Source organism: Alligator mississippiensis, chromosome 12 (assembly GCF_030867095.1).
Source record: "Alligator mississippiensis isolate rAllMis1 chromosome 12, rAllMis1, whole genome shotgun sequence".
Classification (NCBI taxonomy): Eukaryota; Metazoa; Chordata; order Crocodylia; family Alligatoridae; genus Alligator; species Alligator mississippiensis.
Window position 1 is genome coordinate 66,428,843 of NC_081835.1, and position 25,373 is coordinate 66,454,215.

At 47.6% G+C, this 25,373-nt stretch overlaps 4 protein-coding genes across 4 annotated transcripts; 1 reads left to right on the forward strand and 3 right to left on the reverse strand.

The window, feature by feature from the left end:
- Positions 1-859: 859 nt before the first annotated feature.
- Positions 860-9,337, reverse strand: ARPC5L (actin related protein 2/3 complex subunit 5 like). The gene is made up of 4 exons (XM_059715753.1): positions 9,110-9,337; positions 5,286-5,357; positions 4,237-4,413; positions 860-1,449 (listed from the first exon to the last, which is right to left on the reverse strand). Exons 1-4 carry the CDS (start codon positions 9,251-9,253, stop codon positions 1,387-1,389), a joined length of 456 nt encoding a protein of 151 aa, XP_059571736.1. The 5' UTR covers positions 9,254-9,337; the 3' UTR covers positions 860-1,386.
- A 635-nt stretch (positions 9,338-9,972) lies between these two features.
- Positions 9,973-15,593, reverse strand: PPP6C (protein phosphatase 6 catalytic subunit). Its single transcript, XM_014603008.3, has 7 exons — positions 15,464-15,593; positions 14,690-14,785; positions 13,990-14,055; positions 13,294-13,435; positions 11,904-11,983; positions 11,526-11,735; positions 9,973-10,906 (listed from the first exon to the last, which is right to left on the reverse strand). The coding sequence occupies exons 1-7, from the start codon at positions 15,536-15,538 to the stop codon at positions 10,658-10,660; spliced, it is 918 nt and encodes a 305-aa protein (XP_014458494.1). The 5' UTR covers positions 15,539-15,593; the 3' UTR covers positions 9,973-10,657.
- A 208-nt stretch (positions 15,594-15,801) lies between these two features.
- Positions 15,802-18,841, forward strand: RABEPK (Rab9 effector protein with kelch motifs). Its single transcript, XM_019495328.2, has 7 exons — positions 15,802-15,908; positions 15,998-16,146; positions 16,313-16,465; positions 16,800-16,961; positions 17,555-17,704; positions 17,984-18,133; positions 18,441-18,841. Exons 1-7 carry the CDS (start codon positions 15,817-15,819, stop codon positions 18,749-18,751), a joined length of 1,167 nt encoding a protein of 388 aa, XP_019350873.1. The 5' UTR covers positions 15,802-15,816; the 3' UTR covers positions 18,752-18,841.
- A 1,479-nt stretch (positions 18,842-20,320) lies between these two features.
- On the reverse strand, positions 20,321-25,288 carry HSPA5 (heat shock protein family A (Hsp70) member 5). Its single transcript, XM_006271306.4, has 9 exons — positions 25,194-25,288; positions 24,939-25,084; positions 24,608-24,839; positions 23,959-24,093; positions 23,522-23,634; positions 23,036-23,426; positions 22,526-22,763; positions 22,120-22,287; positions 20,321-21,241 (listed from the first exon to the last, which is right to left on the reverse strand). The coding sequence occupies exons 1-9, from the start codon at positions 25,206-25,208 to the stop codon at positions 20,676-20,678; spliced, it is 2,004 nt and encodes a 667-aa protein (XP_006271368.2). The 5' UTR covers positions 25,209-25,288; the 3' UTR covers positions 20,321-20,675.
- Positions 25,289-25,373: the final 85 nt, after the last annotated feature.

A 25,373-nucleotide genomic window follows, 5' to 3' on the forward strand; every position in this document is an offset into this window, starting at 1 on the left:
AGCTGACCAAGCCATTTTAGTTGATATGAATAGGGAGAGCTCATTAGTTTCTCTAAGGGCTCACTTGTGAGAGAGACTACCTGAGTTTTGCTGTATGCCACATTTTGCACACAAAATAATCCTCCAGGAAGAACAGGAACCCAGGCTTCTGCACAGTGACCAGATAGAGACTGCAGGAGCCAAAACTTAAACAGAGTGGTAGCAGTGTAGAAGGGGGAAAGAAGCTGTTGCACCTTTTCAGATCCAGTTACACTAAATCACAATCTTCCATATTGTACAGAGATGGAAATGTGATATACAGATCTGTATCAACATATTAATGGGGTATTACTTTAAATGTCCTTGTAGAGGATTTTTTATAGCATGAAAGTATCAGATAATGAGCTGGCAATCTACGCTTTAAGTTTTTTCAAATGGAATCACCATCCTTGGAGGTTTTCAAGACCTGGCTGGGATGATCGAGTTGGGTCTGGCTCTGCTTTGTGCAGGGGGCTGGACTTGATGACCTCCTGACATCCCTTCCAACCCTCATTTTCTATGACATCATGAACAACTTTTCTCTAACAGCAATATCTGGGGCCTGCACTTCGAAGTATTTCCTTCCTCACCTGGCACAGATGGAAGTACAAAATCAAATTAGAAAAAAATCCAGGCAAAACACAAGTGAGCTTTATCTTGCTATTATTGTCATTACAATTAGGTGCTCGTTTAAGAGAGTATTTTTAATTTTAAAATTAAACTTTTAAAAACTAGCATGGTACACAAGTGAGATCACAGGCCAAGAATAATCTGCTATGTTACCTTTGAGCCAACAGCATTTATATGAATTAGATTTTAAAACAAAACAAAACAAAAATGATTTACTCTTACAATCCAAAAACTTTATTGATGCAGCAGGCACTTTACAATGAAGTCAGCCTAGTAGTCCAGCTAGTCTTTTGACCATATGTACAAAAAACCTCAAAAAGCCTTTCAAAGGAACATTTACTTCACCCCAAAACCATCAGATTCTTGCTTCTGCCAATGACATAGCTACCTCTTAAATATGCAATACACACAGGATCTCATGTCACCACACTTCGATAGAGCAGCATCAGAGAATTACCTCTTCACTTACAGTAACAGGAGGGCAGAAGTTGTACCTTCTGCTCTACTTAAACAAGAAGGGAATCAGGATGTTTTGGCTCCTGCATTAGATAGTCAGAAAATATACAGTAATACATTTACTCCTCTCCCCACCTTTAAAATTAAGAGCATTCCAACAGGAGGTTTCCAAAGTATGTCAGTAGATTGCAATTTCTAGAAAAGATGGACCAGTGTTGTGTCAGTTAGTTCTTTCTTCTGTGTCCAAAACTGAGCGTCATCTCGGTTCAAGTTAATAGTCTTTTAAACAGTCTTTCTTGCTGTAAGAACTCTTACTATGGAACCTAGTCCACCTACTGCTAATGCCTGTGAGGGTGGAAAAAGGAGACATATTATACATGTGATCACTACAGCATACACACATAAGGCATCTTAACAGCAAGAGCAGATGTTAGTACCACTCGAGCACCGAGATCACCTCTCCTTTTGTTGCCTACAGCTTCTGAAATTTTCAGACCTTCTCTGACGTTACGTAGGAACACAAGGAAGCGCTCGTCTTAAACTTCTAAAATGGTTCATTAAAGAAGACCCTGATCTTTTTTCTCTGACATGCAAGTTAAAAGCATGTTACCAGCTTAAATACATTTTAGTGTTTCTGTAAATGCAAGAAGTAAGGAAGCAACCCAGCTTCTCTCCTTGTAATCTCAGATCCTGATAAAGAAATATCCTATTATATTGGCGTGCACCAGCGTTACCAAGGAAACCTACTGACAAGTTTTACATATGCTGTCAGCTCAAGTAGTGGTTGTGCTTTCAGTCAGCAACAATTGTTCAACTGTGATAATCACTGAAAGACTCCATCAAGCAGCACAACAGAAATATAGCTGCAGGGTTTAACCCACACTATTTTAAGCAGACCACAAAGCCATTCCTTACAGCTGCTGTCAGCAAGAGAAGTCAGAAATTAATGTCACCAGCACCTACTCCTTCTCTTGCCCTCTCCCTAGTCTGTGCAGGTTCATCCTGCAGCTCTGACCCTTGGGAAGAGTTACTTGTGGTAACAGAAGTCATCTGTTCATACTCCAGTAGTGCTGCTTACAGCACTGAAGGAGGACAGCCTTGCCATTAAGGAGGCTAGGTTGGACCTTGAGCTGCATTCACTGAGTTCACCATCTGTCAAATGGGCATAATAGTGACCTCTGTCTTCAGGCATGCTGTTAGCCACATGACAATCCAATGCTCTTCAGTTACAAACTATTTTCAACCACATGCAAGAACCCAAGGACACGTAAGCAGATGGCACTGATCACAACGCCATCCTGCAGGCCATTTAAGTTTCAAGAAAGAGTAAGAGACTAACAAAACAAGGTTCTCTTCAGTTTGATTTCTGTATCCTGCTGTACAGACAGGGAATGCCATGCTTGTTGAGCTCTAAAAAGTGAATATACTTATGGCAAAGGAAAAAGTTATCTATGAACTATTAACACACACAATTTTAAGACCATCTCAAACTCATTAAAATGTGCTTACCTACCAGACAAAAAGCAAACAGAACCTGTGAGATATTACAACTCATGCAACTGGAGCAGCAGTGACAGCATTAGACTTTTTGCAGCTTAAGCAAGTGCGCTGCAAAGTCGGGGTGGGGGACAGGCTGTAAGCATTCCTATCTTGTGAGCCTTGTCCCTACTTCTACGGACTTACTGGCTCTGACCCTGCTCCCCAAAAGGAGCACTTGATCTCAGATGTAATACCATCTCATAACCAAACAGCAAAATCCTCACCCTAAAGAGGTTACACGCTTCATACCAGTTGTTATGCCATTGGGCAGGATACACACAGCTGCACATGGCAGCTGTGCAAAGCCTACTTCAGAACTGCTTTGTTCTTTTCAAAGTCTGGTGAGGGGCATCCAGGCCATGTTTGTGTGTGCCTGCGTGCTCCGAGTGGTGACACATCTTCTCAGACGGGGTAGTGCGCTGTGTAATTTCATATGCCATGGGGCACCAGCCGGCAGTTTCCATTGGAAACAGAAGCAAGCAGAAACACGTTCCTTTCTGCCCTCAGAACATAATGTCTCCTCCTCCCACCCTCCACATGTTGAAATGACATTCTGCAGAGCAAGTGGAAACTGCTCAACTCTTAAGTGTAATCACTATTAATAAGCATCATTGCTGTTTGCATCAGCAAGTTTACATATCCCTCCCAAAATGTAAGAGCCATCAACAACTGAATGCCTCCTTTGGGCTGCTGCAGTGAAGAGTGGTATAGTGAACTGCCTAATTTAAAGGGATATTGTTTCTGCCAAAAAGAGCTACATTTTTAGACAGTTTTGCATTTGTACCTTCAAAACTAGGGAACGCTCCTGCGTAGCGCTTTTCCTGGAGAGGGGGGCATGATACAGAACAGTTATTACATGCTCCAACATGCACCTCGCCCAGGCATAGAGGGATGGGGAATATTCAGGTTTGGCACCAAGACCAATACTGCATCCTTAAAGAATCCTAGAACAGCCATTGCAGAGACCTACCTAGGGATAGTACACGGATAAGAACAGCCCTTCCACACAAGTTCTAGGGTAGTATGTGGCTCCAATTAGACACACTTTATCTGAGAAGCATCTCTCAAATTACAGCAAGCACTGCTCAGTCCCTGTACTTAATGGCACGGCTACTAGATGCCATAACAGCCCAAGGAAATATAGTTAATACATGCTTATTTCTCAAGCATCTACCTAAGGTCCAAACAGCTCACATTACCGATGCGCCTAATCAGAAAAAAAACACTTTCCCTCAAAAGGAAGGAAGAAAAAGCCATTCAACTACACTTAAAATTTCTGTCTTATGCCTCCTTCAATTGCCAGCCTCTCCACTCTGGAGATCCAAACCTCCCTAAATGGCTGCAAGAAAAGATGGGCTGAGAAGCATGTTAAAAAGGTTCATGGAGCCAATGCTGTGGCAGACCCCAGGGGAAAAGCTCTCCCAGACTCCTCTCTTATGGCCAGGGGCTCTAGCTGCAATACTCCACTGAACACAGCTAGTCATGCTGTGGTGCTGAAGACACGCCATTAGGTAAAGCCTTCACTCAGATTTTCACCTCTGATCTCACGTGACTGCGCCTTCAAGCTTTAGCAGCACCAGAAGAGACACGTACCTTTTCATGCCATTGAAGTAATATTGCACTGCTGTTTTCTGTTGGCTTTTCAAATCCTTTATAAATGTACTTCATTAACAAGTCAATGCCATTTTTGTCTAAGGAGTTTACTGCCTGTTCTATCTCGCTGCTTTTGAAGGAAGTGAGAACCTTGAAGACTACGCCCTGGGCCCGTTCCTGCAAAGACAAGAAAGAGAGAATCATGTCAGATCCAACTGCCCCAAACAGCAGATCAGAAAAGTCTTATCTGTATCCAAAATGTACCCAATCACCAGCATTCAGTGCAACTAACAGCTTGATTAAGAGGTTATTTCAGTTCATTGTGAACCAGGAGGCTCAAGTGTTTTAATTTAAATATCACCACTGAAGAGCATTTGGAACCAATTTTTTTAAATACAAGTCGTGACAAAGGTCACCGGTCATGCCTTGTGAGAAAGTGTGAAGGGGATTTTCTGGGTCAGTGGATTCAGGCTTGTAGCAGCAAGCTCCCCACAATTAAGGTCAAATATATTTGATATAGCACATTACAAAATCCACACAGATGTGGTTTCAGGCACATCCCGCCAGCCCTTACCTCTTTTGAGTGTCAGGAGTTTGGCATGTCATGGGACTGCTGCCCTTTGACTCACCTGCCGTTTGTCTCTGCATGTTGGTTCTTACCCCCCTCCTACCCATGGAACTGGAGCCAGTGGGACATCAAATGTACTGTGGCACACAGACTCTGACTGTGTATGAACCTGCCATCATACCGCTGCGTGCACATTGTCAGAGAAGCCCTAATTGTCTTGGAAAGCTTCTCAAAATTATTTTTGTCTTTAAGGTTGCACAGGAAAGGTGCAGATACGGCATGAGAAGTGTTACTAATTGGGAATCATAGCATATGTTCATTAGTTCACAAACAGTTCCACACTACGGTACTGATGACCAGCTACTCGTATTTTGAGAAAGCAGCCACTGTTCTGAAGTATCCCAGCAATCCACTGCCGAATCGCTAGGGACCCATATGCCAACACTGAAAGAGGATGGAAAAGCCCAAAGGCCTCATTTACCTTTACTGCTTGATTCTTCGTGTTAACCGAAGAATTCCTTAAGGCCATGTGGAAAGCTCGGAGCATATCGCCTGTGCAGCACAGCAAGTCAAGGATGCAAGTCGTTTAGTTATTCTTTAATTATTAATGACTCTAGAAGGGACAGTCCAGAACGCGTGGCACTGGATTTTGCAACACATCACCATCTCCTAAGAGCAGCTAAACAGGAAGAAAGGACAAACTGCAGCAACCATTCCCTTTGCTAAGACAATCCTAACCCTCATTTTAATGTAGTTACAACCAGGAATATAGGCTTCTGAGTACTCCAAATGTCTTCATAGCATATTCTGGAATAACAGAGCAGAGCTGATTTCCAAAGATGGTGCAACAGGAAAATGCCAGCAAGTGCATCATGAGGAAAGGAAGTGACAGCCACCGGGAAACTCAAGTCAAGGTCAGCAGACCCTCCTTTACTTTTTCCAATCGTTCAGGATTTAACCATAATGGATGAATGTCACCCTGACCTTTGGGCTACCCTGACTCGTTGCAAACATTGCATTACTTAATGAGGAGCAGAATTAATATTCTACAGACACCAAAATCCTAAAACAGCCAAAGGGAGTTAGTTCTTCAGGGACCTTGTAACCTGAACACACAATCCAGAAAGATTTCCCAATTCTTTCTGTGAGTAAGACACACATCCAGCATCAGGGCCACACCTCCTACAGCTAGAATTTGCAAAGTGGATTTAGGCTTTCAAGGTCAGAAGAAAAACAAATGTTAAAAGATATGTCCAGAGTTAAGCATGAGCATAACATATCCAGAAGGAAAGATCATTGTCAAGGTGATAGTTCCATTTATGAGCTTAAAGGAATTTGTTCATAAAAAAAAATTAAAAATCTACAACTAAAACCTCAGACTTCACTACAGATCTTTAGCTCAGATGTTATTTCCACCCTGACACATGGACATATAAACTTGAAATCCACAGTAAAGACAGATATCCAAATGCCCTGAAGGGGAAATAGTAGGTACATAATAGAATAGATGTATAATATATGTTTGGATGTGTCAGGCAGTTCAACTCCTTATCTCCAGGAGAGATGGAAGTACCTTGGACAGACACTGAGAATTAACAACCCTCTGCTGTGGCAGGTGTGCCACTGGGCAGCTGGAGAAACTAAAAAAACAAAAAAGTTACCTCCAAGTATTCAGATAACACACAGCACAAGAAATGTGGCCTACCTCATAGGAGATGTGATTAAATACATCTCCTAAAGCAAAGATATATAACAGAATAAAGTATTCTATTGCAGGAATAGAGCTGAAGACGACAGCATGCATTTCTGTCACTATCCCCCACGGGAAGGAACACTTGATATCCCGATCTCTGCAAATGAAAATGTGCAATTTTCTTGTGCTACAAACTGTAGTAGGACGTGCCAGGTGGACAAGACAGCTGCTACGCTTACTGGGCAGTTACACACACCATTACAAAGCTAATCAGGTTCTAAAGGAATCACCACCACAAACAGACTTCTCCAGGGGACAGGCCAAGGAGCACTGGTCTCAACTGCAGCAAGGGAAGTGTAGGTTGGACACTGGCAGTCTCTCACTGCGCGTGGTGACGCTCTGGAACAGGCTACCTGGAGCAGGGGTGGGATCTCCATCTCTGGACGTTTTAAGTGCAGGTTAGACAGATACTTGGCTGGGATGGTTTAGGCAGAGATGACTGTGCTTTGAACAGGACGTTAGACCGGACACTTCCTGAGGTCCCTTCCAGCCCTATTTTTCTATGAGTCTAAGCCACAAAACCACGTAGCAAAAGTAAGACTGCGAGAGCCCTTCAGCAGACCATGAATTACAAGCAAGCATTCATTTTGCTTCAAGGTCAACTTCCTCTTCATTTGTAATTTTTAAAGCAGTTCAGGTTGACAGAACATCCTTTGTCAGTTAAGCTGACAAGGCTTCACTGTTACAGAAACAGAAACCTTGTCACTCACTACAAAATGTACAGACAGCCCTGACAGCAGAAAGTCCTTGGTCTCAAGTACCCATAAACTAGGCTGTGGAACTGCGACACAGCAGCATACTTGGAGGAGGAGGAGGTAGGAACATGGATTTTTTAAATTGATTTGCTCACTTCCAAGAATGCCAAATAACGAGAACAGAGGATGGCCAGAAGCAGTCTGCATTGCTGACAACTCTAACAGGAAGCCTCGAAGGATTAGCTATTTTTCTTTCCCCTCTGCTTAAAATACAAGGCCACAGAAGGGTGATGATTAAACTATTTATAGCCCATCCCTGAATACCAAGCTATTGCCAATCTATCAAACCCAAAACCATGCACAGAAAACAAACCAACCAAGCCTGCCCTGTAATAGTCAGGGACGTGTTCCTCCAGACACTCTCTCAGCCAGGATTACTTCTTGAATGAACTGACTTAGCAAGGAATAAGGCCGGAGTGACAGCGTCCGCTGAATTCTGATCAGGAAAAAGGATCAAGTCATGTTACACGTTTCGCTGCTAATCAGAGCATCTGAAGTAACTCCAAGCATTTTACACTGAAGGGATCTTATTTAAGAACTCGATGGCTCCAAACACTGACAATAAGATCCAGTGCTTTTCACCTTGCTATCGCTGATTTGAATCCAGCAGACACTAAGAGTAACCCACATCCGAGGGCTGCTTGGTGGGTCTTGATCCAGCCCTTCGGGCAATCCCACAGCACACTAGTCCCTTTTCACAGCTGCAGTGAAGAGGCCAAGCGGTGACGTCAGCGAGGCACATAAATAGCATCTCTAAGCTAGATGTGCTTTTTTGCGGGTGGAAATTATCAGCCTCTTGAGCCACCAAACACTCCTCCACGCCCCCCTCCCACCCAATCAATCTGTGCTTAAAAAAGGAGATCTGCAAACCCCAAAATGAACCCGAGAGGCAGAAGGCTACAGGCGCTCTCTCTCCCGCCGGCCCTCCCCGGTCGTTAGGATCCTGCTCTCTCCCCCCCGCGCGGACACGAGGCTTCGTTCCAGAGCGCGCAGCGGAGGAGCCGCTTCGCTTTCATCTGCTGAGCGATCTGGGTTAGGTCCCAGCGCAGACGGCGGCAGCAGAGTTATTTTAAGCACCTTGACATCAGTTTGGCACAAGTGGCATATTTCCACACACGCCGTCCTACTTGGGAGGCGGTTTCAGAAACGGGGCGAGGCGACGGAACGGGCTCGTCCTATACGAGGCTCCCCGTCCGCCGCCGCTCGCAACCCCCGTTTGTGACCGAATTAATTCTGGGTGGTTTACCGGGGCGGCCGGCAGCTGTGCCTAAATCACGAACCAAGCGCCTTTCCAGCCGCTATAAAAACCGAGGGTCGGGCGCCGCCTCGGTTCGCAGGCGTCGGGGGCTGGAGGCGACCTCGCAAGATCACCGGCCGCAGGCAGGAGACGAGCGGGGCAGCGGTTCGTAACGGGCCGCGAGATCCAGCAGCGACGAACAGCCCCGTCCGCGTCGCGACACAGACCCGGGCCCCCCGCGGCTTCTCAGCCCGTTTCGGACGTCGCGGGATCCCCCCCCCTCCAACCGTACAGTGCAAACTACACCTACACCCCTGCGCTTTTCCCCCCGGTCCCCGCCTGCCCGGGCCTGGGCGCAGCGAGAGGCGGCGGCCCTGCCCAGCGAGGGGGCGGGGGTTTTAGGTTGACCAGAAACGAATCTGCGTTTCGAGGCCGGGTCCCCGGTCGCCCCTTTCCCTTGGGAGGATGCGGCCGGGCGCCTGCTCGCCCGGCACTGGAGGAGAGGAGAGGAGAGGAGAGGGCCCGGCCCCCAACCCGCTCGCCCGCCGGAAGGAAGGATATTGCCGCAGCAGCGCCTCCACCTCGGGGCCGGGGTCGGGCTCGGCCGCCGCCGCCGCCTCGTCCGGCTCCTCCACGAACTTGTTCTCGTCGTACTCGTCGATGTCGAGGCGGCGAAAGCGCGAGGACAGCGTGTTCCGGGCCATGCCGGGCCGGCGGCCTAGGGGCGGCGCGGCCCACCCGGCCCGGCCCGCTCCGCGCCGCACCGCGCCTCGCCTCGCCTCGCCGCGCCGCGCCGCTTCCGGGACGGCCGGAACAGGAAGCTCCGTCAGAAGGGGAGGGCGAGAGGCGGGCCGGAAGCGAGGCGAGGCGGCACTTCCGGGTGGGCGGGTCACGACCCGAGCAGAGGGCTGGCCCCAGAACCGCCCCCCGACGTCACTTGTCACAGGAGCGAAGGGCATGGAGGTTTCTACCCGGGACTGAAGCTACTCCCCCCCCCCCAGGCTTGCAACCAGGGTCCCAAGCGCGTGGCGTGGCGTGGCGTGGCGTGTCACGTCACCACGGGCCCTTTGGTTCTCCGACACGTAACGGTACACGCGTCACCCGCCGCCACGTCTATGCAACACTGCGGTTAGCGTGTAAAACGGCCCCCCGACTGCCAGCCACCAGCTCGGTCGTGTCTTTCGTGCGTGGACGAGGCCGCCTGGGCCAGACCAGGACCCAGCCTCGCGCGCCAGGAGCTGCGGTTGCTCACGAGAACGGCAACGGGACGTCGCGGGACCCGCACGCCTAGAAAGACGCAGCTGCCGCTCTTGGCACGGTCGCGTTTCGGAGCAGAGCCGCGGTGGCTGGATCGCTTCCCCGCGAGCGAACCAACCAACGGGGTACGCGGCTCTCGAGACGGAAAAGGACGGACGTTCACATCAACAATGCAGGATTTTTATTTGCAATATTTAACCTAGGAGGTGGATTTCATTTAAGATATGACTTTATTAAAAATACAAGGTATCTGAAAAAATCAGAACAATTATTTTAATGTACAAATTCAATAGCTGTAGCACGTTCTTTCTATTTTAATTGGAATCCTAAAAAAACAAGAGGGAACAGCCCTTTAGACCACTTTATTTCATATCCACTTAAAACAAGATATAACAAGGACAAATTCAGTTTTACGCCTTGGAGATGTGTACACAACGCATTTACAGTCCCATCGTGCACACCAGGTAACTTTGCTGCTGAAATTTCTTAAAACTTACCAAACAAAACGTTGAATGACATAGTGGGCTATCCAAATAGTCCCAATGCATTTATGACTTTTTTTTATTTTTTTTTTTAAAGAGGGAAAACATTTCACCTACAACCAGAAATATACAAGAACTATATGCAGCAGTGTAAATGGTGAGGACATTTCACAAGCATTCTCAATTTGATCCAGGGTGGGGAAATCAAGGTATATTCGCTACAGACTCCATCATACACAATAAATTTAGATAATTTAAAAATAAAAAAAGGCAAGAGGCAGCATTTCAGCAGCAAAGTGCTCAATAAAAAGTATATTGTAGAGGGATAGTACAAGGGAATGGGGGGAAACAGCAGGACGGGAAAAGATCTCAAAGGAAATACGGTGTAGTTGTTCTAGGAGGAATTACACGTTCTGAGTCTGGAACTGCACGGAATAGCTTTGGTTCTCTTGTATTTACATCTTTAAAGACCATGATTGATGCAATATTTCCGCAGCGGTAGCAGTAATTCGGCGCAGACCATACTGTTACCAATTTCTCATCAAACATGAATTTATAGCCTTCATGCACTAGCTGATGCGCTCTGCAGATGAGTTTTAAGTTGTTGATATGAACAAACTGTAACAGAAAGAAAGAAAAGGCGTGTAAACGTATGCAAGAGTCAGAGATGCTCTTTATACGGCAGCTCTGCCACTTAGAGCAACGTATCTTAAGGGCAAACAAGTATCCCACTTAATGAAGAGGTTCGCTTTGCAAACCTGCACATAATTGTCAGCAGGAATCACTGCTAGTTTTACTGTAGATAAAATTCATTAAAGACTCCTTAGTTGTGCCTCAGACTCCTCTGAGATAATGAGATAGGTATCCTTTTTCATGCCACTGAGAGACTGGTTAAGGAACTAGTTAACAAAGGGTAAACAATCATAACCAACAGTAACAGAAGCAGAAGCTAAGACAGCTCATTTTGAGAAGGAAAACACCACTTTGCGTACTTGGCAGTGGGAATACCACTGGTTTTAAAAGCTGGAAAGGCTCTTAGTGAGGTACGTCTAGTACTTAATACTGTCCAATAGTAAACTGCAATGGTGTACAAAACTTTAAGTGAATTACTGTTCTGTCTGAGACAGCTGCACTGTACACGGGGAAATCATACAACTCTACCTGCACACGCTTGAGGGTAAACATTTTAGCTAACCAGGTGTCAGCACTTCTACATTCTACTTCACGATGCTTTTACCTCATTTGTGACCTTTGCACCAAACAGCCAGCCTGCTCCTCGGGGACTAATTGCCCAGGTGTCAACATCCTCTGGGTCAGACCAGACCAGGTCACAGAAGGCTCCTTTGTGAGGAATTTCTTGATTACGTTCAATGGTTCGAATCTGATCCAGTGTCTTGATGTCGGGAGATAGGCCACCATGTACACAGAGAATCTGCTCATCTATTAACTGAAGGAAAAAGGACACGGTGTCAGGTATGGCACAGCCTTACTTCTCCCTTCAATCTGACACAGCACACTGCAAGGGAACAGTGAAAGACTACTCTCAATTGCTTGAGAGAGATGTCTAAAGAAACAAGCCATGCTTAATATTTCTCAAAATGAGCATAAAACTTACAGCTGCTACTGTGAGCATGTCGAACACTTTGGTACAGTATCTCCAAGCATTAGCATTTCCATATTTGGTTTGGCACTCATCTGTTAAAGAGAGAACCTGTTTTACTGCCTGAATGTGGAAAAAAAAACCGTTGAAAATTTCAACTAGAACTTGACATTTCAAACAGTTAAATATAGGTCACTCCATCACGCAGGAACACTGACTGGACCACAGTGAGAAGGCATGTTTCCCATAGCCATCTGCAGCTTCTTCTATGCCTCTGTTTTATCGTGTCTTGTATGCTCAGGCAATACAGAGACTTGGACCCTGCGCCAACATAACTGAAAGTGTTTTCTCCCTTTCCCACAACCCACTCAAGCTCACTTTGAAAAAAGCCTTAACTGGACTGCCTCAATTGCTATTCAGTGAAAACAAGTCAGATACTGGACTGATCAAAAGCATCTGGCCTATACAGACCAAAAGAAGCAAGCTACAGCAGCTTTGATTCCTCAACTCCACAGCCAGTTCCAAAATCTGCCAGAGGAGCCACATCAGAGCACAGACTGGAGAGGGTGTTTTGTTTAAGGGAAACTTTTATTTCCACATTTATGGTACAGAGTCACTGTAAGAAGCTGAGACAACCCTTTCTGAACAGCCTCTGCTACTGCCTTTAACTGCCACAAGATCACAGTGTGCCCATCTGCACAGGCAGCTGAATTACATAATATCCTTTTCCTGCCCAAATTGAGAGGAGACACAGCCTGCAGTAGAGCTGTAATGAACTAGGTTTAAAACAGCTCTAGGCAACCTGTACCTAGCAAGCAAGGATTCCTTTGCCATCTTAGGCCACTATGTCAAAATTCAGACCCATTTGTCCTTGCTGTCACATGCATCCCGTTATGGACTACACATTGTCCGAAACAGCTATTAGTGCCTGAAGGCTCTGCTGCAGGCTCCGTCACTTCAGCAACTGAGATGTCACTTCTAGGCGCATCTACTCCCTCAATATTTAAGTGGCGGCTCTGTTGCTTAATAGTGGTGAAACATCTATCCCTTAATGTCCATTTACTGCCCTACTCACAGCTTACCAGGTAAATCATTTTTGTTACTATGACAACACAGAATAAAACCAGGTCTAATGAGAATCTCAATATTAATTTTGCTTTCTAATAGGACTTTACAAGATACCAGAGTACTTCAAATATTACGCCTCGGCATTCTCAAGTGATTAACATACAACGTATCCGTGAAATTGGAATAAAGCTGAAGACCTGCTTAAAATTTTATGGAAGATCAGGGACTGGACCCCATTTCCACAACCCACTCTGCCAACAGGAAAGCTATATACACTAGCAGGAAAAAAAAAAATCAGATGTCCCTAAGGAAGATCTGCCTTGTTAACCAGTCTTACCATAAAATCCGTACACTTGTGTTATCTGCCTGCTTTCATGATTGCCCCGTAAAAGCGTGATACGATCAGGCCATTTAGCTTTTAGTGCAAGAAGGTAGGTGAAAGTCTCGAGACTATAGTAACCTCTGTCTACGAAGTCACCCTGTAAATTGAAAGTACGAATTTATAAGTAGAAAGCAAGTCAACTTGTCACATAGTAACGCATCTATTTCTAATGCCTCAATTTGCCAAAAAGTCTGACTCGGAATGTCAGTCTTCATCTCTGTTTTATCAACTCTGAAGACTACTTTAATTCCCAGCTAAGATTTAGATTATTCAAAATTTCACAGCTGAAAACAAATATTCCCCCTATGCTCCTATATTTCGGGTCATATAAGGTTGCACATGTTCTAAGACACATTCAGGATGTCCTTTTTGTTGGTATCATGAACTACAGGTTTTATTTAGCAAATGCTGTAATTTATTTCCTTTTGGGAGAGCCAGCACTGAATATTTCAAATTCTGCTGGACAAAGCAAATGCTACATGTTACCAGAAAAGAGGGTGAACAGAGTGGAAAGCTTTTTCACATGCCTAAGATGTTTACAAGCAAGAATTGTAAATGAAAATGAAAACCAAAAGAGAGCTGAAATCCCCTTTAGATCAGTATATTTTTAAAAAATGATTACCTTTTGCGTGATCAACAATTTTTACATACCATAAATATATAGTTTGTGTCAGGAACCTGACCTCCAGTTCTGAATAATTCACATAAGTCATAAAACTGTAAAGAAGAATTTGCACACATTAAAAATCTGCGTTAGCAGCAGGCTAACACGCTTTCAACAACAGTCATCACTTGGAAATAGGAAAGCACAAGATAGGAGTTGCCTGAAACAAAGTTCTACGAAGGCTGATAAACAGTCATGACCGGAACGGGGAGGCTGCCCTCTGTGCACTTTGTCAGTGTTAAAACCCCCCCAAAAACCAGCTGATTTTACTGGGCACAAACTGCTGTACAGCTGCAAATCCTGAATCAATCCTGCAAGCATAACATCCGAACCCAAATGGAGCTCCACCCTTTTGCGACGAGGCCCCGTTAGTACTGAACAGCTTCAGTCTAAACACCACCGCTCTCCAGCGGGTCGCTGGGTGGGAGGATTGCTCGGGAACGCTTCTGGGAGGGGCTCCCTTACTACGCACAGAGAAACGCTGAGAAAAATACGAGATATTTTTGCATTTCACTCCAACAGCAGAGCACACCAAATGCTCGAAGTCACTGAATGTCCATTAGCTAAACCTGGCTCCCCACCATACACCTCAGCTGCAGTTTGCCATCAGTCCTGGAAGAACGGTGGCTTCCTGCTCTCGGCGGGTCCGGCAGGAAACACGCACGAAACGCGGCACTGAAACGTTACCTGCCCGTGTATATCTCCACAGACCGTAACTGGCGTCGATACCGGCTGCACATTGGATTCTTCCAACAGTAGGTCACACACGTAATCGCATAAGCGCTACAGGGGGGAAAAAGAGTTTGTATGGATCGGTACGTCAGTGCACCCGCATTGTAGTAACAAATTAATTCACTGAAGCATTTGTGCTGTGCCTGTAAGCTGTAGATTCAGCTCCAAATCTCCACACAAAAATCAATCAATCAATCAATCAATTAAATTTTTAACATAACTGGACATAAATATATGACAAAGCTACAGGGGGAGCCCCCAAGCAGCCCGGACCTCTGCCAGCTGGCAAACAGCAAGCCACGGTTTCCCACGCTTTTCTCCTTTAAAGGAGAATCCATTTTTAAAGTCCGTTTGCAGCCCTTTAATACGTTCTTGCAACCCATCTCGTCCGGGCCTGCTCCGAGCAGGACCAGCCCAGCTCCACCGTCCCAGCCGGGGCGTTGTCTGGTTGGGTCGTGCTCAACCTCTGGCCCCGATGCACAAATGCTGCCCGTGCAGCCACGGTGCCCATCCTGCCCGTGCCCCACGGGCCAGCACGTTCGGGGCGCGGGAATGGTGGCCACTACCGTGTCCCCTTTCCCTTCCCCCACCACACACACACACACACACACACGGTGGGGGTCTTGCCCCAGGTGCCGGATGTGGCCCCCGGGCCCGATGCAGCTGGCTGGGCCCCGCCCCGGCGGCCCCCCCAGCCGCAAAGGCTGTGACAGGGCGAGGGCGCCTCACCTTGAGGTCGTTCTCGGGCAGGTACTTGCAGAGCCGCGCGATCTCCACGTACTTGTCCAGGTCCAGCGGCGCCATCTTGGAAGAGCGGCTCCGGGGCGCCGGAAGCGGGGCCCGGCACTTCCGGGGAGCGCTAAAATCCCGCCCCCACCCCCCCGTCGGCTCCTCTCGCAGAGGCCGGAAGTGGGGGGACTTCCGGAGCGAGCGTCGGCACAGCTGAGCGGCCGGCAGTGCCGGAAGCGGAAGTCGCTCGTCTCCCTCCACAGACTTCCGGTGCGCGTGAGGCGCGGTTGGGTTGGCTCGCCTCCCAGCCTGCTCCGCGGGGCACGCTGGGAAGTGTAGTCTTCCTGTCAGCGATGGGGCGGGCCGGGCGCCAGGCCCCTCGCTCGCCCAGGCCCATGCGGCTGCCGCTGCTGGAGCCCGGGGCGGCGCCCCGCCGGGCCGCCTGGTGAGTGCTCCCCGCCCCCGCGTCCCGCCGCGCCCCGCCCCGCCCCGCCCCGCCCTGCATCCCCTGACGCGCCCCGCGTGCCCTTGCAGGTACGCCCTGGCCCCGCGCGGCGACGGCCCCTGCGCCCGCGTCGGACACGGCTGCTGCTACTGGGCCCGGCCCGAGGCCCGCGGCGTCGTCGTGGTCGGGGGCGCCGACCCCGCCAACAGCTTCTCCGACGCCCGCCTCCTGGAGCTGGGTGAGCCGGGGGGGGGCGGGGCGCGGCCTAGCTGCTCACGAGGCCGACCGGATTTTTGTTGAAAATAACATTAAAAAAAAAAAAAAATTAAAAATAAAAAAAAAAAAAAATGAAATAGCGACTGGAACGGTTTGCCACAACACCAGCCTTGTGCGTTGCCTGGCAGGTGCACTCAGGTGGGCCCCGCCGCGCTGGACGGGGCTCCTGGCCCGGTACGAGCACGCCACCTTCGTCCCAGCCGGCCGCCCGCGCAGCCTGTGGGTGTTCGGCGGGGCCGACCAGGCGGGGAACAGGAGCAGCGTGCAGGTGCTGAATGCAGGTGAGCGCCCGGCCGCGCGGGAAGCGGATGGACGGTGTTGTGGGAACGCAGCCTGCTTCTAGACCGGTGCGTCGAGCAACCCTTGATCCGCTAAGCGTCGGCCTCCGGATTAAAACATCCTTGATTTACTTTGCTTTTTTTTAACCCACTCTGCTGCTCATGGCTAAATTCATAGACGCGAGGGCTGGAAGGGCCCTCGCGGGATCATCTGCCCCGGGGGGGGGAAGTCGGCTGGGTCGGGTCACCCCAGCAAGATGAGCATCCGGGGGTTAGACGGTCTTCTGATTTCCAGGTGAAACTTATTCGCAGCCAATGACGATTTTATTTTAATCAGAATTGGGAACCTGGGAAAGTCCTGAGGTGACTGGCACTCGGCCGCTCCCAAGGACGTTTCATTCATCGTCGGCTGTTGTAGGAGACTGCTTGTACGTGTTTGGAGGAGGAGATAAAGGAGCGGAGCCTGTTAAAGATCAACGGCTTCATGTTTTTGATACAGGTAACTGCAAGGATCCGAAGCTCTAAACGCGTTCGTCGTCTGTTTGGAGTGAATGTGCGTTACGCGGAGCTCAGGAACTAGATGCACAAATAAGACGTGCACGTTCAAATGCAGTGTGTTATTGGAAGCCTGATTTGTGGCCAGGAGTCCGTGTTAGGCTTTGTCTTCTGGTTCCCAAGTTGAATCTACACACAGGAAGCGTATATTTGTTCTTTCACCAACGTTGGCCTCTAGCTTAAAGTTCTTCTCCTGCCCTGGTGTTCCACCCCCCGCCCCCATACCTTTGCAAACAGCAGTCATATCCCCTCTCAGCTTTCACTTTTTGCTATGCTAAACAAGCCAACCTTTTTTTGTCTTTATAAGACAGGCTTTCCCTTTTCCCGATCACCCCCCAGCGCCCTTCCTTGTGCCTCCTTCAGCTAGAATTCACCCTTGATCCTGTGACCAAAACTGTACACGGTATTCCAGTTGAGCTCTCAACAGTATCACCTCTAGTGAAAATGCCTCTCTTGGAAACCCTGCTAGTTTAATGGCTTTACAGAACTTCAGCAAGTATCTTCCTAATGCCCGTATATGTTCCCATGTCTGTCTAGTCACTCTGACTTGGTCACAGCCAGAAGTGCACGGGGATCCTCCTGCATCTCGGCAAGGGCATGCAGTTGTTGCAGTTGGGAGCAGGCTCTTCTTGCACGGGGGGCTAGCTGGTGAAAAATTTTATGACGATCTCTTTTGCTTGGATACAAGTAAGTATGTGAGGCAGCTGTGTCTGCTTTATTAAATACTATGATGTAAATCACTGAACCGACCATTGCATAAGTGCAGTAAGTGGCTGGCTGCAGATGCGAGGGACTTTTTTTTCATTGTCATGCTTTCTGCATCTGTCTGAGCAGGCATACAATATGGTAAACGCACAGACGACTGCAGTCTGTAAGCAAACAATTTCTATTGGCATGCCCAAAGTGATGACAGTGTTTGCACAGATCTCATCAATATAGCTATTGATTTGTTTTTTCCTATTACAGGTGATATGAAGTGGGAAAAGGTACCAGCGACTGGCGATGTCCCAGGAGGACGGGCAGCACACTCAGCTGCTGCCTTTAAGGACCATTTTTACATTTTTGGTGGAGTAGACCCAACTGGGGCACTGGATACAATGTACAGATATCACATAGGTGGGCATTTTTTCCTTCACCTATACAAAGGTGTCCGTACTTAAGGAAGACATTAACCTCTTTGATAGGATTTACTACATTGGTCCTAGATTCCCTTGATCTCCTGTAGTTTTAATTCATGTATAATTTAACTGAAATCATTTGTATTATGTCAGTGTGGAACAGGAGTAATACCATAGTCTCTTGGGTCTAGCTACCTACTTTTGGGGGGAGAATTTGCATACTGGCTTATAATTTTGATGCCCCTGTCCTTTGTGAAGTTGTGGGCTGATTCCACAGTGAACTGTCTCTTTCTCTTTGGCTGCAGAAAAACAGCATTGGACACTGCTAGAATTTGATTCCCCCGTGCCCCCTGGAAGGCTGGACCATTCCATGTGCATAATTCCATGGCAAGTGTGTAACAGTGTGGAGAACAATGTTTCGGAAGCTGCAACAAACAGAGACAAATCCGAGAAGGAAGCAGCTGTTACAGTTGCTGAAGAAGGTGACCCAAGTCAGAACAAACAAAGTGGAAAAGGAAATGTAGAAGACACACTTGTGCATCTGTTCTTTGTGTTTGGGGGGATGGATACTCAAGGGGAAATTTACAGGGACTGTCTTGTATGTCTAGTTGAGTAATGCAGGGTTCACTGCTTGTATAGACCCATTGCCCTTTTTGTATGTTTAACTAGTAACACAGCTCCAATAAACAGGACTGCTGCAAGCTGACAGCATTGTGCTCAGTACACCTTGTTTAGAAAGTGCTCTGGCTAGAGGTCTTGAGTGATGATCACATTACTTCACCTGACTCAGATTCTCAAAACACCCCCCCCCCCCAAGTCTTGAGATAACAACTACATCCTCTAACAGGTGCTGCAGCTGTTTTCCATGTCCTTGCTAAACTCTGAACTCTGCCTCCTGTGAACAGGATTAGCCATAGAGCATGATCTGCAGTAGATAAACCCAGTCCCTTATTTTCACCCTTTCCCTGCAGCTTTTTATGTTGGTTTCTTGTCTTGAGGGTTTGCCTTCATGTAGAATTTTACCAACCTGGTTGTGTGTGGGGATGGCACTAGTAAGAGTGCTAAACTGGGGCCAGATATGCTTTAGATGTAGGGTAGGAGGATCTTGTACTGAGGAAATAATACATGGAGCAGCATTGCTCTTGTTCCTTTGAGGTGAGTACAAGCCATACAGGTTTCTAAAAAGCAAGACCAGCCTGTAGTGTTAAGCATAACTAAGCAGCAAATAAGACATCTAACTTTAGAAGTTGTTAGCTGTATAGAGATAAATAAAGTCTCTCTACTTTTAAGTAAGAGGCAAAAAGACCCTCACAGATGCACACCACAGATATGCAATACAGAAGTTACTGCTTTGACAGGCCATGGAAGCATTAGGTAGCAGTACAAATTAAGCCCTACATTTGTTTTCACAAGATCAACTTAAGGCTAGAATACTAAGCTAGCATGTTTGCACATATTCAGAAGTGAGCTTTACAGTGTTCCCCAAAACCTGCTAGATTGGCCAGTATTTTACATGCAAAGTGAGTGTGATGTATAATGGTGGGGGGGGGAAATAATATTAAATAAAGTTAAGGCAATAAAGATCTACTCAAGTTGCTGTATTTATTTCACAGCATTTTTAAGTAAGGGGGGGGGGGTATAAGTTGATACTAAGCTCCTACTCCCATTAATATTAGTGTTATATAGTTGAAGTAGATTTGCAAGGCCTAGCATTTGTGTTTCCACTCTCCCTTGAGAGAATTTCCAATGTAAGATAGAGTACTAAGCATATTTTTTCTCCACTTTTTAATGCAATTAAAGCAAAATTTGAGACGTGATGCATGTAGGAAGTATCCTTACTTGTTTTCTACTTAAGAGGGCCAAATTTTATTTTCTTCAGCAGGTGCCCCACAAAGGGAAACACCTTTGCATCCGGCACATGAGGTCTCCTTTCATACTTCCCTTAAAGGGTAGTAAAAGCTGCTTTCCTCCCTATTTTAAAAGTGATCATGGAGCAAATACTTTCCTTAGAATGAGGGGGGGGGGGGGGAGGGAAGAAAGCAGTACACTTGAAAGAATTGAGATTCTGTTGTCTTACCTAAAAATTAAAAACTAATGAAATGGAAGCCGTTAACTACACCCAAAGAAGTCCGTTCAGGGGGAAGGGGGTGAGGCTACCCAAATAAGACAACCCAACACCAAAGAATTCCAGTGTAAATAAAAACAAAAAGTTTATTATTGTGGACACTCAAAGTAGAAAAGACTTCTACACAGAATGCACATGACCCAGCTGTTAAATAAGATGGTTTCCCAGGTGAACACTTCTAAACCCCTGCTCATTTACAAATCCCACCCCTCTACCCCCCTTCCCTTCCCTCCCCTCCCCCAGACAGCAAGCAACTGCTAATGAAAAGCAGTAAACAGCCACTTTGGGCTAGCATTTCCAACTCCACTCAGAAGTGAAGACTCCAATTACATTCCAGATAAGAGTTCAATATTTTAAATGAAGAGTTCTTGAGTCCAATATATACACAGGTAACATCTTTCTGAGATCCCAGCCCCTACAGTTCATCTTTCTCTCCTTCTCCTGCCTCTTCTTCCCCAGGAGGAGGTCCTGCGCTTCCATAAAGCTTGCTAACAATTGGCTGGACAACCTCCTCCAGCTCCTTCTTTTTAGCTTTGAAGTCTTCTATGTCAGCATCCTGATGGCTTTCAAGCCATTCAATTTTTTCCTCTACTGCTTTTTCAATTGTCTCTTTGTCTTCAGAAGAGAGCTTGCCACCTAGTTTCTCTTTGTCACCAATCTGATTCTTCAGCGAATAAGCATAGCTTTCCAGCTCGTTTCTGGCATCAATACGCTCCTTCAGCTTTTTGTCCTCTTCTGCAAACTTCTCAGCATCAGTAACCATTCTCTCAATCTCTTCTGGGGTCAGACGGTTCTGATCATTGGTAATTGTGATCTTGTTTTTGTTCCCAGTACCCTTGTCTTCAGCCGTAACACGGAGGATTCCATTCACATCTATCTCAAAGGTAACTTCAATCTGCGGGACACCACGAGGGGCAGGAGGAATTCCAGTCAAGTCAAAAGTGCCCAGGAGATGGTTATCCTTAGTGAGAGGACGTTCACCTGCAAAAAAAAGGTAAGAATTCTTAGTTTCATAGTGCTTAGGTTCAGAAGGGACCTAAACAGATCATCGGGTCTGACCCCCTGCTCTGGGCAGGAACGGGTGCTGCTGTTGTATCGCCCCATGTCATATCTTGTTTTAGGTTTTGAACTCAGCTAGGTGTAAGTCTGTTGTTAACAGTGGGTCTGGAGCAAAAAAAAAAGACAGTCTTGGGCTTCCTTATCATTTGCTAGTGCTATGGGGGAACCCCTTAGCTTCTCTGTCAAGCTTTGCCAATAGAAGCCTACTGCCATTCCTGCTTGGAATTCAGGCGCCCCACTTGAGATGAAACAAAAAAAGGAGACACCCCATACACTGACAGCCCTTGGCTGAACTCAAAGCATTGGCCAAAAAACTTGGTCCTGTAATGTTCCCTTGTACTATTCCAACAAGCCTATTATTTCTGTTTGCAAAGACATAGTTTGTGAAGCAATTTTGAGATCCCTAGGTTTGGGGGGGGGGGTGTTTTTGTTTTTTTTTTAACTAAATTAAAAGTCTAGGAAGTTCTCCCTCCTGTCCTGTCCCCCTCCCTTTAAAAATGTGAGAAACTGAGTTTTAGGTTCCAGGAGTAGAAGTGGCACTGGCTAAAAGCTACTGCTCCTTTAAAAAGATGAAAAAAAGGGAAAAAAAAAAAAAAAGAAGAGCTATTCCACTTTCCTAAGGAGCTGCCATAAAAAAAAAAAAAAAATCAGACTGCTCAGTCACTGTTTGCAAGTGACAGCTTTAAAGTAGGAGCCTTAATAAAAATGCAGAAGCTACGTCATATGACCTTGAAAAATTGATCTAGGCTTTAGATCTCTACAATATTGCCCACTGTTGTAAACACCATAGACACACTCACCTTCATAAACTTTAATTGTTACAGTAGGCTGGTTATCGGAGGCTGTTGAAAAAATCTGAGACTTCTTGGTGGGCACAACAGTGTTTCTTGGGATAAGCTTTGTCATGACACCCCCAACAGTTTCAATGCCAAGAGTCAGAGGACACACATCAAGCAGCACCAGGTCACCTGGAACAGAAGAAGTGGGTTTAAGGTGAAGCTTATTTTTTAATCTTTTCAAGTCTCAGATTCATGAGATGATGCTATGTTGAAGTGTCATAAGAACTTTAAAAGTGTTACTAAGACTTATTTCCAAGTCCCAATCCTAGGTTCCAGGAGTTGAGTAGCCGTTCCTGCGCTAAAACCACTTTTTTTTTTTTTTTTTTTTTTATATATGAAGTCAGACTTATGCTGTCATTGCACTTACCAGTGTCCTGGTCACCAGAGAGAACACCAGCCTGAACAGCAGCACCATAGGCAACAGCCTCATCTGGATTAATGCCACGAGAAGGCTCTTTGCCATTGAAGAACTCCTTCACCAGCTGCTGTATCTTGGGGATTCTTGTGGAGCCACCAACAAGGACTATTTCATCAATATCAGATTTCTTCAGATCAGAGTCTTCTAGCACTTTCTGGACAGGCTTCATAGTGGAACGGAACAGGTCCTACAAAAGCCACACAAGTAATTAAAACAGTAGCAGAGGGTCGAGCTCATGTACCAGGTATGCATGGATCTAGAAGAGTCAAAGCAGAGCTAGAAGACTATGGGCTAGGGCTCTGCGAGGTGCAAGCTACCCCACAGCCTTGAAACTGGAGTTAGTCTACTCCCCCCCACCCCCAAGTGCTCTTCTACTTCAGCTTTCTGCCTGGATACAAGTCAGCAGTTCCAACAAAGATTAGAAGTGAGCAATTGTAGCTAGGAGTTACTGGTACTCACCATGTTCAGCTCCTCAAACTTTGCCCGGGTAAGTGTTTCAGAGAAGTCCTCCCCCTCAAAGAAGGATTCGATTTCAATTCTAGCCTGATGCTGGGAGGACAAGGCTCGCTTTGCTTTCTCTACCTCTCGTCGTAGCTTCTGCACAGCTCTGTTGTCCTTCCTGACATCTTTTCCTGTCTTCTTCTTGTATAATTTGATGAAGTGTTCCATGACACGCTGGTCAAAGTCTTCTCCACCCAGGTGAGTATCTCCATTGGTGGCCACGACCTCAAAGACGCCATTATCGATGGTAAGCAGGGAAACGTCAAAGGTTCCACCGCCCAAATCGAACACAAGGATGTTCTTCTCACCCTCCCTCTTATCTAGTCCATAAGCAATAGCAGCAGCTGTACTGTTGAGAGAGTTGGGGAAGAAAGCTTAAGAACTCATTAACATTAAAATAAAACACACACCAAAAACTAAGATACCACTAAAGAAGTTACTTACGGCTCATTGATTATCCTCATCACATTCAACCCAGCAATGGTACCAGCATCCTTTGTAGCCTGACGCTGAGCATCGTTGAAGTAGGCAGGCACAGTAACAACAGCATGGGTGACCTAATGGAGTAGAGTGAGGTTAGTTCAGCCACAGAAGAGAAGCCAAATAAGAGCTACCTACAGCTCTGCTGCCCCTGGCTTGTTTCCCCGATTCAGACTCGCCTCCCAGAAACCGCATTCGAGCGTCAGCTAGAGAACGGCATTCCTGTCTTCTACTGAAGGGAAGGGATAGAAAGGCGACTGCCTGGTCTGAACCCCGCATCTTTTGAGCGCTCGCTGCTCATTCCCAGGTCACCTCTGGTCTCCTGTGTAAAGCTGCCCGGTACTCGCCTCGCCCCTGCGCAAGCAAAGTGGCTACAGGGGGGCCAGCTGCAGTTCACCCACCTTCTTTCCCAAGTAGGCCTCAGCCGTTTCCTTCATCTTCGTCAGCACCATAGCAGAGATTTCTTCTGGAGCAAAGGTCTTCATCTGTCCACCAATATCCACTTGAATATAGGGCTTAGCCTTCTTCTCGATAACCTAATTGGATGAGACAGGACTTCTGACAACCTGTTCCACATACTTACAGCACTAAACTGATTGAAGCAGTAATGGGGGAGGGGGTAGACGACCAGCTTGGGGGGGAGGGGGGGGGTGGAAAAACAGGAACCACAATCTAAAGCAGAGATGAACAAAAATGCAGCCGGGATCCCTAATAAAAAAAAAAGTTTAGAAGATTAATATTATCTGCCCCCCAGGCCCTTGATGGGTTCCCAAAACTTAGGAAGCTGCCCTCTGCCCAAAATAACTGCCTGCCCCATCTAAGGTGGGATGGGAAGGGACACCCCGCTGCTCGCGACTGCAGCTGCACATCAGCTCTGCACGCACTGCTGGCCTATTTATAGACCGTTTCAAAGCACCGCACGAGCGGAACAGTCCAGAACGTGTGGATTTCCTCAGCAAGAAGAAATCTTTAAAAAAAAAAAAGGGGGGGGGGGGGCCGGGAGACGCAAGTATCCCATTTCCACACCCCCCCGCCCGCCACGGGGCCAACCTTGAAGGGCAGGTACTTGATGTCCTGCTGCACGGAGGGGTCGTTCCAGGTGCGGCCGATGAGGCGCTTGGCGTCGAAGACAGTGTTCTCCGGGTTGGACGTGAGCTGGTTCTTGGCTGCATCGCCGATGAGCCGCTCGCCCTCGGGCGTGAAGGCCACGTAGGACGGCGTGATGCGGTTGCCCTGGTCGTTGGCGATGATCTCCACGCGCCCGTTCTTGAACACGCCGACGCTGCGGGGACGCGTGCGTGCCCTCAGTCAGCCCGGCGACCCGCCCCGACCCCCAGCCCCCCCCGACCCGCCCCGACCCCCAGGCCGACCCCGCGCCTACCAGGAGTAGGTGGTGCCCAGGTCGATGCCCACCACGGTGCCCACGTCCTCCTTCTTGTCGTCCTCTTCCGCCCGCGCGCCGCCCAGCGCCGCCAGCATCACCAGCACGAGGGGCAGCCGCATGGCGCCGCCACCCGGGACCCGCACCTGCGCGCAGGGGACAGGAAGGGTCAGCCGAGCCGGGCCGGGCCGGGCCCCGCGCACCGCACCGCACCGCCACAGGCCCAGGCCCAGGCCGCGACGCGCCCGCACTCACCCGCACACCAACCATCGTCACGAACCGCCGCCGCTATGAGCGAAGGCCTCGCCGCCCTCCTCTTTATACCCTCCTTCTCGGCTTCGTGGACGCCGCCTATTGGCTGCGGGCCCCGCGCTGGAGCCTGCCCATTGGTTCGCGTTCACTCCGCTGGCCGCCCCCGATTGGCGGAGGACCGGC